The sequence below is a fragment of the Carcharodon carcharias genome, chromosome 19 (assembly GCF_017639515.1).
Source record: "Carcharodon carcharias isolate sCarCar2 chromosome 19, sCarCar2.pri, whole genome shotgun sequence".
NCBI lineage: Eukaryota > Metazoa > Chordata > Chondrichthyes > Lamniformes > Lamnidae > Carcharodon > Carcharodon carcharias.
Genome location: NC_054485.1, coordinates 57015759 through 57028757, shown reverse-complemented (window position 1 = coordinate 57028757; position 12999 = coordinate 57015759). Strand labels below are relative to the sequence as shown.

The 12999-nt window shown below is 43.3% G+C and overlaps 1 protein-coding gene across 1 annotated transcript; it reads right to left on the bottom strand.

The window, feature by feature from the left end:
- Positions 1-1830: 1830 nt before the first annotated feature.
- On the bottom strand, positions 1831-10012 carry LOC121291186 (serum amyloid P-component-like). The gene is made up of 3 exons (XM_041212276.1): positions 9938-10012; positions 7883-7961; positions 1831-2447 (listed from the first exon to the last, which is right to left on the bottom strand). The coding sequence occupies exons 1-3, from the start codon at positions 10010-10012 to the stop codon at positions 1831-1833; spliced, it is 771 nt and encodes a 256-aa protein (XP_041068210.1).
- Positions 10013-12999: the final 2987 nt, after the last annotated feature.

Below are 12999 nucleotides of genomic sequence, written 5' to 3'. Positions count from 1 at the left end.
GCAGGACAGAATCAGGGGGCTGTCTTGTCAGGATTTTCCAAACCTTTCTCAGCATTACCCTCTCCTCCAAGGAGCCAGGAATATTCCAGCCTCTGGGATCAGTTCCCATTTCTCAATGACATCAAATTTATAAAATTGACTTCTGTCCCACAGGCTGAGTAAATTCAGCTCATGTTGACTGTGGCAACACTCATCTGAGAGACTGGAGCACATAAACCTGAGCTGACACTCCAATACAGCGCTGACAGAGTGCTGCACTATCAGAGGTGCCAACTCTTAGTTATCACATTAAAGACCGCATCTCTCCTTTCAAATGGATGTAATTCATAGAAGAGAAGAATTCTCCCTAGTGTTCTGGCCACTGTTTATCTTTCAATCAACATCACTAAAACCGATTATCTAGTCATTATTACATCCATATTTGTGGGAGCTTGCTGTGCATAAACTAGCTGTCATTAAAACAGTGACGACACCTCAAAAGGATTTTGGGTAAGAAATGCTTTGGGTCTTCCTGAGGCTGTGCAAGGTGCTATATAAATGCAAATTATTTCTTTTAACTCCCCCACTCTACGGAATGTTCCACAGAATAATTATTGAAATAAAGAACCCTGTCGAGGCTCGTGCCCTCCTCAGAGCTACTACACAGTGAGAGCCTGGACAGAAGGGGCTATTAGGATATTTAACCATGGGGTGCATCATTGCTGAACTTATTCCATCCTGCTCCAGATTCAGCACACATACCCCATCACTGAAAAGTGGGGCATTAGCAGAAATCTTGTCAGATTTTTGGAATGAACACACAGCACTGGATTGTGATCAGCTGCCTCCAAACAGGTTAGGGATGGAAGCTGAGCTTCCTGCTCTGTGTGGGAATCTCAGTGTCTGACTGGACAGTGCACTTAGTTCGACTGAAATGGGAGAGCTGGATTGTACTGGGTTTAGATTGAAGATTAGACATACAGACACACACACTGACACACACAGACCTTTCCTTTTTGATGCTTTTTTATTAAGATTAAGCTGCAACATTACAATTTGATTACAATCTCTTTCTAGGCAGGTTACAACGTGTGAGTGTTACAAATCATGGTGTAATATCAGCAACAAGACAGAGAGAGAGAGAGAGTGCTAACAGTAATAATCACAAATCGGCCCTGTCACAATCCAGCACAGAATCAGCTTTGACTAAAATGAATTTCTCACAGTCTGACTGCCCCTCAACCTCACACACATATATGTTTGATTTTTTTTATCGTCTCTGTGTGAGAGACAGAAGGCAGCAAACTCCTTCTGTCATCTTTATTTACTGGTGCACCTTGTAACTGGGATACAGAACTAATCCCATTGGGAATTTAAAATGGGCACTGGCGGCATAACTGAGGAAGAATGTGTGGACAAGTAGGTGGACTTGTTGGTTCTGAGCAGTTTGTGTGATTCCCTGGGTTTTAATCAGGGTTGAGTATGTAGTGCAACATCCTGGGCATTTACACCAAGCTGTGTCCTCTGCCCATCAATCTAATTCCCTGCCTCTATCAGCATCCCTCTCTCTCTCTGGTGCAGAATAACAGTGGTTTTTGAGTTTGAAGCCATTACCAAGATACCCAAGATGTAAAACTAAAAGATTCCAGTCAATAATCCCTGATCCAAACACAATCAGCCCTGTGACAAATTCCCCTTCATTCTAGATCTAAGTTCATTACTTTTGCTTCCTGGTCTGATTATGATAGAAGAGATTGCAATGTAAGGCAATGATCCATTAATGCAATTTGGTGGGAATTTCTGCCCTTAAGCGTGTTCCTTCTCATCCTTAACTGTTCCCACGAAAGTAGTTTAAACTGTGCAGTCATTGTTGTCTTGAATATTCACTTTTCCACTTGTAGTATACCGTATTGTTGCCCAGTCGATAATGTTCCCCCCAGGACAATGACAACCCTGACTTACGGACGTGATCTCACTGGCAGTTAAAACATGGTCCCACATATTAACATCTGTTATCTCCCCAACAAAACTCTGACTCCAGTCAAACCCTCCACCAACACGGTCCTGATCCTGACCCAGTATAATTGCACCTCCACCATGCACAATTCCCCCCCTTTTAACAACTTTCCGTATACTTCGTTCTCCATCCACCCAGAATGTTGCCAGTCCCCCTGCAGACTCACAGGTCACACAGATATGTCTCAGCAGTGCATTCATTTCTGGGAGGGAGAACCCAACTACAATATTGCCGAGATAAAGGCACAGCCTTCCTTTCTTCCCTTTCCAGATCAACAGCTCGTTGTTGTGATTTGACGTTGCATAGGAGAACAGCGTGTAACTGTGGGATGCTTCAGAAGCTGCCCTAAAGCAGAGAGTAAAGGCAGACAAGTTGGGACAGTTCGACGGATACAGCCTGACGTAACTGGTGGAGGTTTGGGTTTGAAATCTCAGCGCCTTTCCTGCAAACCCTGTAAAATATCAAGAGTTTAGATCGTGAGGAGCTGTTTGAAAAGATTACAGTCGTGAGAAAGAGATAGAAAACAGATTTATCATTAAGGGTGGGATTTTCCGCTAAGCACGGGGACGCGCATCTGACAGGCCAGAGCGTAAAATAGTGTGCGATGACGCCATGTGAGGGTCCTGACGTCATCGTTCATCAGTCTGATATTTCGGTCAGCAGTGCGCACACGGGAGTCAGCAGTGCGCCTACTGACAATGAAGAGGCCTATTCAGGCTATTAAATCAATGAATTACACAATATTTTTTGCTGCCTGTCTAATGTTACAGGTGGCAGGAATGGCCTTTGGATCGTTGAGGAAACCTCATCCTAGGGGCGAGATGAGGTTTCCGATATTAATGACAAATAAAATAAAAAAGGGTTTGTGACGCATTTTTGTATCCACATGTTGGGGTGATTGATTCTACTGTGTGGACAATTTTTCCAGATTTTTAAAACTTTATTGATTGATTTGAAGTATTACAGCTCCGTGAGGCAGCTCTCTGCCTTCAGGGAGCTTTCACTGCACGCTCGCTTGCGCCTGCATCCAGCCACTCCTGCCCACTGTGTCCGCCAAACAACCCGAAAATCCTGCTCTAAGAATGAAGGAAAGAAAGTCTTGCATTAAAGAAGTGTCATAGAATTTTACAGCAAGAAAAGAGGCCCTTTGGCTTGTCGTGTCACCAAGCTCCTATCCACTCTAATCCCATTTTCCGGCACTTGGCCCATTGTCTTGTATGCTATGGCATTTCAGGTCTTCATCTAAATGCTTCTTAAATGCTGTGAGGGTTCCTTCTTCTACCACCCTTTCAGGCAGTCAGTTCCAGATACTCTAAGTGAAAAAAATGTTTCCTCAAATCCCCTCTAAACCTCCTGCCCTTACCTTAAATCTACGCCCTTGGTTATTGACCCCTCTACTAAAGGGAAAAGTTTCTTCCTATCTATGCCACTCATAATTTTTTTATACCTCAGTCAGGTTCCCCCTTTGCCTTCTCTGCTCTAAGGAAAGCAACCCCAGCCTATCTAGTCTTTCTTCATAGCTGAAACCCTCCAGCCAAGGCAACATCCTGGTGAATCTCCTCTGCACCCTCTCTTGTGCAATCACATCCTTCCTATAGTGTGGCAGCCAAAACTGCACACAGTACTCCAGTGTACTAGAGTTTTATACAGTTTCATCACAACCTCCTTGCTCTTGTATTCAATGCCTCAGCTAATAAAGGCAAGTATCCCATATGCCTCCTTAACCAAATTATCAACTTGGCCTGCTACCTTCAAGGATCTATGACATGCATACCAATGTTCCTCTGATCCTCTATCATTCATTGTGTATCCCTTGCTTTGTTAGTCCTCCCAAAATGCATCACCTCACACTTTTCAGGATTAAATTCCATTTGCCACTGCCCTTCACAACTTCAGCACTTTACAGCTGGGTAAGTATTTTTGAAGTTTAGGCATTGTGATTTTGGAAGCATGGCAGCCAATTTGTGCACAGCCCACACACAGCCGTGTATTAATCACCAGATAATCTGTTTTGGTGATGCTGGTTGCTGGATAATATCAGCCAGGGCACCGAAGAGAATTCCCTGCTTTGCTTCAAAAGAAAATCTTTGACGTCCATCTGAGTGGGCAGGTGGGGCCTTAGTCTAATGTCTCATCTCAAAGAAGGCACCTTCAATAATGCGGCACTCCCTTGGTACTGCAATTGTTTCATGTTTAAAGACAGCAGAGCTTCTCAGTGCTTTCTCATAGTCATTATTGAACTGATCTCAGAGAATGCTTCATGGCAGAGGTCACTTGACTGGCAAGTCAGGCAGGATATGTGGTAATGTTGCATTTCAAAACCCAAACGTCTACCTTTACATATGAATAAATGACACAAATGTCCCCTTTTTCCTACTGAACAAAAGACAAATTTGCATGCGCAATCATGTGTAACTGAGTTACCCAAGTTACCTAAAATTCACCCATTGTTCTCATGTTTGTGCAACTGGTCTGTCTCTGCATCTGCGTTTGACACAGTTTTTAAACTGTGCAGGCCTCAATGTGTCAATGTGTCAATGACAGCCTAGCCTTCCCAGCCTTTCTCATAAGACAACTTGCCCATCCCTGGTATTAGTCTAGTAAACCTTCCCTGAACTGGCTTTTAACTCATTTACACATTTATTTAATTAAAGAGACCAGTACAGTACATAATACTCCAGATGTGGTCTCACCAATGCCCGGTGCAACTGAAGCATAACCTCCTTACCTTTGTATTCAATCCCCCTCACAATAAACAATAATATTCTTTTCGCTTTCCTGATTACTTGCTATACCTACATACTAGCCTTTTGTGATTCATGCACTAGGACCCCAAGTTCCTTGGAATCTCAGAGCTCTGCAATCTCTCACCATTTATAAGCTTTTTTATTCTTCTTGCCAAAATGAATGATTTCACATTTGCACACATGATACTCCATTTGCCAGATCTTTGCCCATTTACTTAACCTATTGATGTCACTTTGTAGCCTCCTAACATCCTCTTCACAATTTACTTTTCCACTAATCTTTTTGTTGTCAGCAAATTTAGCAACCATTCCTTCAGTCCCTTCATCAAAATCATTTAAATAAATTGTAAGAACACCGATCCCTGTGGCACACCACTCATCACATCCTGCTAACCAGAGAAAGATCGATTTACGCCAACTCTCTGCTTCCTGTTAGCTAGTCGATCTTCTGTCCATGCCAATATGTTACCTCCAAAAGCATGAGCTGTTATTTTCAGCAATAAAAGCTTTCCGAAAAGAGCCAGCATGGATTTCCAAAGGGGAAATAGTGTTAATTAACTTGCTGGAGCTTTTTGAACAGGTAACAAAGAGGGTTGATGAGGGTAATGATGTTGATGCGGTATACATGGACTTTCAAAAGGCATTCGAAACAGTGCCACACAGACTTGAGAAAAGTTATAGCTCATGGAAAAGGAGAGACAGTAGCAATATGGCTACAAAATTGGCTGAGTAACAGGTAACAGAGTAATGGTCAATGGATATTTTTCAGGCTGGAGGAAGGTTTGTAGTGGAGTTCCCCAGGGGTTGGTATTGGGACCCTTGCTCTTTTTGATATGTATTATTGATTTAGATCTTGGTGTGGAGAGGACAATTTCAAAGTTTGGGGATAATATGAAACTTGGAAGCATTGTAAACTGTGAGGAGGACAGTGTAGAACTTTAAAAAGGACATAGACAAGTTGGTGGAGTGGACAGATAGGTGGCAGATGAAGTTTAATGCAGAGAAGTGTGAGGTGATTCATTTGGTAAGAAGAACATGGAGAGACAATGTAAAATAAGGGGTACAACTCTAAAGGGGGTGCAGGAGCAGAGGGACCTGGGCATTTATGTGCATAGAAGATAGCAGGACAGGTGGAGAGGACGGTTAATAAGCATACAGTATCCTGGGCTTTATTAATAGGGGAATAGACTACAAGAGCAGGGAGGTTATGCTGAGCTTATAAAAGATACAAGTTATACCTCAGCTGGAGTATTGTGTACAGTTCTGGGCGCCACTCTATAGGAAGGATGTGAACACATTGGAGAGAGTGCAGAAGAGGTTTACAAGAATAGCTCCAGGAATGAGAAACTTCAGCTATGAGGATAGATTGGAGGGGTTGGTACTGATCTCCCTGGAGAGAATGCTGAGGCGATTTGATAGAGCTGTTCAAAATCATGAGGGGGTCTGGAAAGAGTAGATAGAAACTATTCCAGTCCATAAAAGTATCGAGAACGAGAGAGCACAGATTTTAAGTGATTTGCAAAAGAAGCAAATGTGATGTGATAAAGAAGCTTTTCACACACAAATGGTTTGGGTCTGTAATGCACTGCCTGAAAATGTGGAGGAAACAGGGTCAATCGTGGCATTCAAGGGGGAATTAAATTATCTTTTAAATTGAAACAATGTGCAAGAGTACAAGGAAAAGGCAGGAGAATGGCACTAAGTCATAATGCTCATTTGAAGAGCCAATGCAGAAACAATGGCCGAATGGCCTCCTTTTGCATCGTAACAATTTTGTGATTCTGTTTATCATTCCAAGCCTGGATATTGTCCAGGTCTTGCTGCATATGAACATGGACTGCTTTAGTATCGGAGGAGCTGTGAATGGTGCTGATCATTGCACAATCAGCAAACATCCCCACTTCTAATCTTAGAATGGGGGCTAAGTCATTGATGAAGCCTCTGAAGATGGGGGCCGAGGACTCTACCCTGAGGAAGTCCTACAGTGTTGTCCTGGAACTGAGATTACTGACCTCCAACAACAACAACCATCTTCCTTTGTGCTAGTTATGACTCCAACCAGTGGAGAGTTTTCCCCCGATTCCCATTGACTCCAGTTTTGCTAAGGCTCCTTGATGCCACACTCGGTCAAATGCTGCCTTGATGTCAAGGGCAGTCACTCTCACCTCACCTTAAGATATCTATACTGTTCTCCTTTATTAGTCTATACTTGTAGAAGTGACTGTTCATTTTCTCCAGGATTATTTTTCTAAAAGCATTCTCACCACTGAGATTAAACTGACAGGTTTGTAATTGCAGGACTTATCTTTACACCTTTTGGAACAACTGTGTAACATTTGCAATTCTCCGGTCCTTTGGCACCACCTCTGTATCTAAGGAGAGATTGGAAGATTGTGGTCGGTTCTGCCCTTATTTATCTCCGTATCTTAGGGCATTTCCCATCCAGCCAGGGTGCTTATCCATTGCAAGAATGCCAGCCTTTCTAGAACCTTCCCTTTATCTATTTTTATCTCATCCAGTATCCCAGAAACCTTCTCAATAAACATCATTTTGGCAAAGTCCTCTTCCATGGGGAACTTCCAACCTGAGACACATCGTGAAGGTATTCAATGGTGGAGAGGAGGAAACACAGTATTGTCCTTCATTCGTTAATACTTACTCAGAAATATCAGGATGTTGGTTAGGAGAAGGCAGCTGACTTACTCTCACTCCTTATTTAAGATACTAAGCCTAATTTTAACAACTCACCACAACCCCCCGTCCCCCCACCCCTCCCCCTGCACTTCCCACCTGCTCCATGTAGTTGAATCTGGTCATTATCATGTTCCTGTTTGCTGGGAGTTTGCTGTGAACAAATTGGCTGCCACATTTTCTACTTTACAAAAAATGGCAGCACTTCTAAAAATACCTCACTGGCTTGAAGTGCTTTAGAATGTGCCAAGGCTCTGAAAGATGCTATAGAAGTGCAAAACTCCCTCTAGTAAGCACACTGGGTGAGATTAGCTCAATCAGCGCAGATTAGGATTGGAACCTGGGATCTTGCTGCCCTGTGTAGGACTCAGTCCCATGACCCTAAAGTATATTCTCAATACTGCTTGCACTCTGTAAGCTGTGTATTACAGCATTATTACGGACATACGAACATCAGCTGCAGATACATGCTGATAAACACAAGCCACAAGCACAAAGAGAATGAAGGTTTTCATCATGCGTCCTGCCTATAAAAAATAAACAATCAATGAGTAAATCAGTTACATTTGGCACTGTTGTAGATCCATTGAAAATTAGAACTACTGCCAGTTTCAGGTGTCTTCCCAACACACAAAGAGCCCCCATCCCGGTACTCACTGCAATTCTTCAGAAAATGAGTCTTGTCCTGAGGTGAATCCAATAACCTGTGTTCACAACCTGCTCCAATTTATACTCTGCTGACCTCAGTCACAGTCAATTGTATTGAAGTAAATGAGGAGGCGGAGCTAACACTGCAAATATGACTTCCTGACATCACCAGATTTTTACAAAGATCACAGAATAATTAGGATGAGGGTGTCCAGTCGGCCGATTTTAGTTCATCAATCCAGAAAGATGATAAATTTCACCCTCCCCATTTGATTGTTCTAGTGATAATCAGAGGTATTTCCCCACAGCTACTCTATCTCTGCGTCTGTCCCATGTGTCAATGTCTCTTTCCTGATCTCAGTTGGAAATTTCCCTCATACTAGTTTCTCATTCCCTTTGTACCAGCATAATCTCGGAAGTTTGGAACTCTGGGTGACTGTTGTGGGAACAGACTTTGTAGGGCTGGATTGTGTACAAGAGAATTGGTGTTTTAAATTAAACATTTCACTGGCATTTACCCTGTAACATTTAACTTCATGTTAATGAGGAGGACAGTAATATTTCCACAATAAAACACAGACTCACAAAGGAAGAACTTTCATTTATATAGTGCCTCCTGACCTCAGGATGTTCCAATGCAATTCACAACTAACAAAATCTTTTTGTAATGTGGGGAAACTCAGCAGTCAATTTGTGCACAGCAAGATTCCACAAACAGTAGTGAGCTAATGAGCAGATCCTCCATTCTAGTGATGTTTGAGGGATAAAAATTGGCCTTTCTAGCATCCTGAGAATGGGTTACTCTGCAGCACAGCACAGTCCGCAATACAAAATTCTCTCTATTCAGGACACTCTCCAGTAGGGGACACCCTTCAGTACAGGACAGTTCCTGGTACAGGATTTTAGGATATGCAGGCTTTGATCAATAAACATTGGCTGACAGAGAGGGAGTGGAAAGGTGTGGTAGTTGTGTTCTTGGCTATTTTTGGAAATGAGATTATTAGCAGATGACAATTGTTCGTTGACGTGGTCAGTGATACAGTTTGATTTGATGTTTGATTTGAGTGGAATTTTCACCAAGAGACTGGGAGATCTGCTTTTCTCTGAATAGTATCAACAATGGTAAAAACCTGAATAGGCAAATGAGGCTGTGAAAAATGTCATGTTGATAAAAGCATTGATAGAAAATAATGTTTGTGTGGAATTTGGCCATCAGCTAAAAGCTACCTGTTTGTACTGAAGCTATTTTGCAAAGATTGAATTCTAATCAGGAACCACCTGGAGGGTATTTTGGTGACGGACTAACCCTGGGTCACACCCTGATGAAGCCATGTTAGACCCACAGGGACAGGTTTTAGACAACTGTTGACTGAAATCAGTGAACTCAACACAGAGCAGAGATTAAACCTGGAGTTCCCATTAAAAGTGAGATTAGTGAGCTGAACATTCCCTATTAGAGGACACCTCCAAATCTGCCTTTCTTACCTGCCCTGGTCTACATGTGACCTCAGACCCACAGAATGTGGTGACTCTTAACTGCCTTCTGAAATGGCCTAGCCAGTCACTTAGTTGTACCAAACCACTACAGAAATGTGCTAAAGAAAAGAAAATGTACGGACCATCTGGCATAACCTAGGCACTGAAAATGATAACATGAACCTGTGCCCAGTCAACCCTGCTAAGGCCTCCTTACTGACATCTGGGGTTTGTGCAAAAATTGGGAGTGCTATCCCACAGACTAATCAAGCAACAGCCTGATGTAATCATACTCTCAGAATGATTCATTACAGACAATGTCCCAGACTCCTCCATCACCATCCTACCTAAACCCTATCTCATCGAGGGTCAGACTCACCAAAGATGGAACCACAGTAGTATAGAGGCCGGAGGGATTTACTTGGGGGTTCTCAACATTGCCTCTGGATGCCATGAAGTCTCAAACATGGGCAAGGAAACCTCCTGCTGATTACCACCTACTGCCCCATCTCAGCTGATAAATCAGTATTTCTCTGTCTTGAACACCATTTGGAAGAAGCTCAGAGGGTGACAAGGGTACAGAATGTATCCTGGATGGGGAACTTCAATATCCATTGCACCAAAACTGTGTGACGTGGCTGAGTCCTATGGGACAAATCTGTCAGACTGGCCCTGTGGTGAGGGAAGCAACAGGAGAGGAAAACCTGCTGGACCTTGTCCTCACCAACCTACCTATTGCAGATGTCTCTGTCCATGACAGTATTGGTAGGAGTGACCATCTCACAGTCTTTGTGAAGACGGTGGCACACATATTCTGTTGGCTGGCACTACGGCTGTGCTAAATGAGGTACATTCAGAACAGATCTAGCAACTCAAAACTGGGTATCCATGAGCACAGTGGCCATTCAATAGCAGCAGAATTGTATTCAACCACAATCTGTTACTTTATGGCCCAGCATATCCCTCATTCTACCATTACCATCAAGCAGGGGATAAACATGGATTCAATGAGGAGTGAAGCAGAACATGTCAGGAGCAGCAGCAGGCATACTGAAAAATGAAATGCCAACCTAGTGAAGATTACAACACTGTAATACATGATTTCCAAACAGGGAAACACCATGCGATAGACAGTACTGTGTGATCCAACAACCAATAGATCTCATCAAAACTCTGGTGCCCTGACACATCTAATTGTGAATGGTAGTCAACAATTAAACAACTAACCCCAGTTAGGAAGCTCCACTGATATTCCTGTCACCAATGATAGGGGAGCTGAGCACTTCAGTGCAACAGACAAGGCTGAAGAACTTGCAATCACCTTCAGCTAGAATGCAAGTGAATGTTCCTCTCGGCCTTCTCCAGAGGTCCCCAGCATCACAACCAAACCAATTCAATCTACTTGATTTGAAGAAATGGTTGAAGGTGCATCAAAGTCCACAAACTGCACACTCTCTGTGCAGTAGGTCTGAAGATTTGTGTTCCAGAACTAGCTGTGCCCCTAGCTAAGCTGTTCGAGTACAGCTATAATATTGACACCCACCCGACAATATGGAAAATTGACCAAATATGTCTCACAGAATCACAGTGCAGAAGAGGCCCTTCGCCCCATTGTGTCTGCACCAAAACATGAGAAACATCTGACCTACCTACATTTACCAGCACTTGGCCCATAGCCTTGAATGTTATGATGTGCCAAGTGTTTTTTAAAGGATGTGAGGCAAACTGCCTCCACCATCCTCCCAGGCAATGCATTCCTCACCACCCTCTGGGTATAAAAGTTTTTTTCCCCCTAAACCTCCTGCCCCTCATCTTGAACTTATGCCCCCTTGTGACTGACCCTTCAGCTAAGGGGAACAGATGCTCCCTTTCCACCCTGTCCATGCCCCTCATAATCTTGTACACCTCGATCAGGTCACCCCTCAGTCTTCTCTGCTCCAATGAAAACAATCCAAGTCTATCCAACCTCTCTTCATAACTTAAAAATTTCATCCCAAGCAGCATCCTGTTGAATCTCCTCTGCACCCCCTACAGTGCAATCACATCCTTCCTATAATTTGGCTACCAGACCTGCACACAGTACTCCAGCTGTGGCCTCACCAAGGTTCTATACAACTCCAACATGACTTGCCTACTTTTGTAATCTATGCCTTGATTGATAAAGGCAAGTGTCCCATATGCCTTTTTCACCACGCCACTAATGTGCCCCTCTGCCTTCAGAGATCTATGGACACACACGGCAAGGTCCCTTTGTTCCTCAGAACTTACTAGTGCCATGTCAACAACATCCGCAGTACTTGCTTTGACTGATCTTCAACCATTCAAGTTTTTAGTCACATCAATTTAATTCAGGTTAAGTTGCCTTGTCAAATTACTCCTTCCACAGTATATCACGTCACATTTTTCAGGGCTAAATTCCATCTGCCACTTATCTGCCCATTTGACCATCCCATCTATATCTCCCTGTAGCCCAGGACACTCAACCTCACTGTTAACCACCCGGCCAATCTTTATGTCATCCGCAAATTTACTAATCCCTCCCCCCACATAGTCATCTCTGTCATTTATATAAATGACAGATAATAGGGGACAGGGCACAGATCCCTCTGGTACACCACTGAACATTGGCTTCCAGTCATTAAAGCATCCTTCTGTCATCAACCCTCTGCCTCCTACAACTAAGCCAATTTTGAATCCACCTGATCAAATTACCCTGTATCCCATGTGCATTTGCCTTCTTTATAAGTCTCCCATGTGGGACCTTGTCAAAGGCTTTGCTGAAATCTATATAAACTACATCAACTGCACTACCCTCATCTACACACCTGGTCACCTCCTCAAAAAAATTCAATCAAATTTGATAGGCATGACCTCTCTCTGACAAAACCATGCTGACTATCCCTGATCAAATCTTGCCTCTCCAAGTGGAGATAAATACTCTCCTTCAGAACTTTCTCGAATAGTTTCCCTACCACTGACGTGAGACTCACTGGCCTGTAGTTCCGCGACTTATCTCTACAACCCTTCTTAAATAGTGGAACCACATTAGCTGTTCTCCAGTACTCTGGCACCTTCCCCATGGCCAGAGAGGAATTAAAAATTCGGGTTAGAGCCTCTGCGATCTCCTCCTTTGCCTCCCTCAGCAGCCTGGGATACAAATCATCCAGACCAGGAGATTTGTCCACTTTTAAGCCTGCCAACACCTCCAATACCTTGTCACTCCCAATATCAATTTGCTTAAGAACCTCGCAGTCTCTCTCCCCGAGTTCGATACCTTCATCCTCATTCTCTTGGGTGAAGATGGATGTGAAGTATTCCTTCAACACGCTAGCGATGTCCTCTAGCTGCACCCGTAGATTGCCCCATTGGTCCCTTATGGGCCCTACTCTTTCCCTGGTGATCTCTTCCCATTGATATACTTATAGAATATCTTGGGATTTT

What these genes read in the sequence shown, in the direction of transcription:
- LOC121291186 (XM_041212276.1), bottom strand. Translation starts at nt 10,012, where the DNA reads ATGGCATCCAGAGGCAATGTTGAGAACCCCCAAGTAAATCCCTCCGGC. An exon ending in CTACTGTGGTTCCATCTTTG is followed by an intron (nt 7,962 to 9,937) that starts GTGAGTCTGACC and finishes TATTTTTTATAG; the next exon opens with GCAGGACGCATGATGAAAAC. An exon ending in TGTATCTGCAGCTGATGTTC is followed by an intron (nt 2,448 to 7,882) that starts GTATGTCCGTAA and finishes GATATTTTACAG; the next exon opens with GGTTTGCAGGAAAGGCGCTG.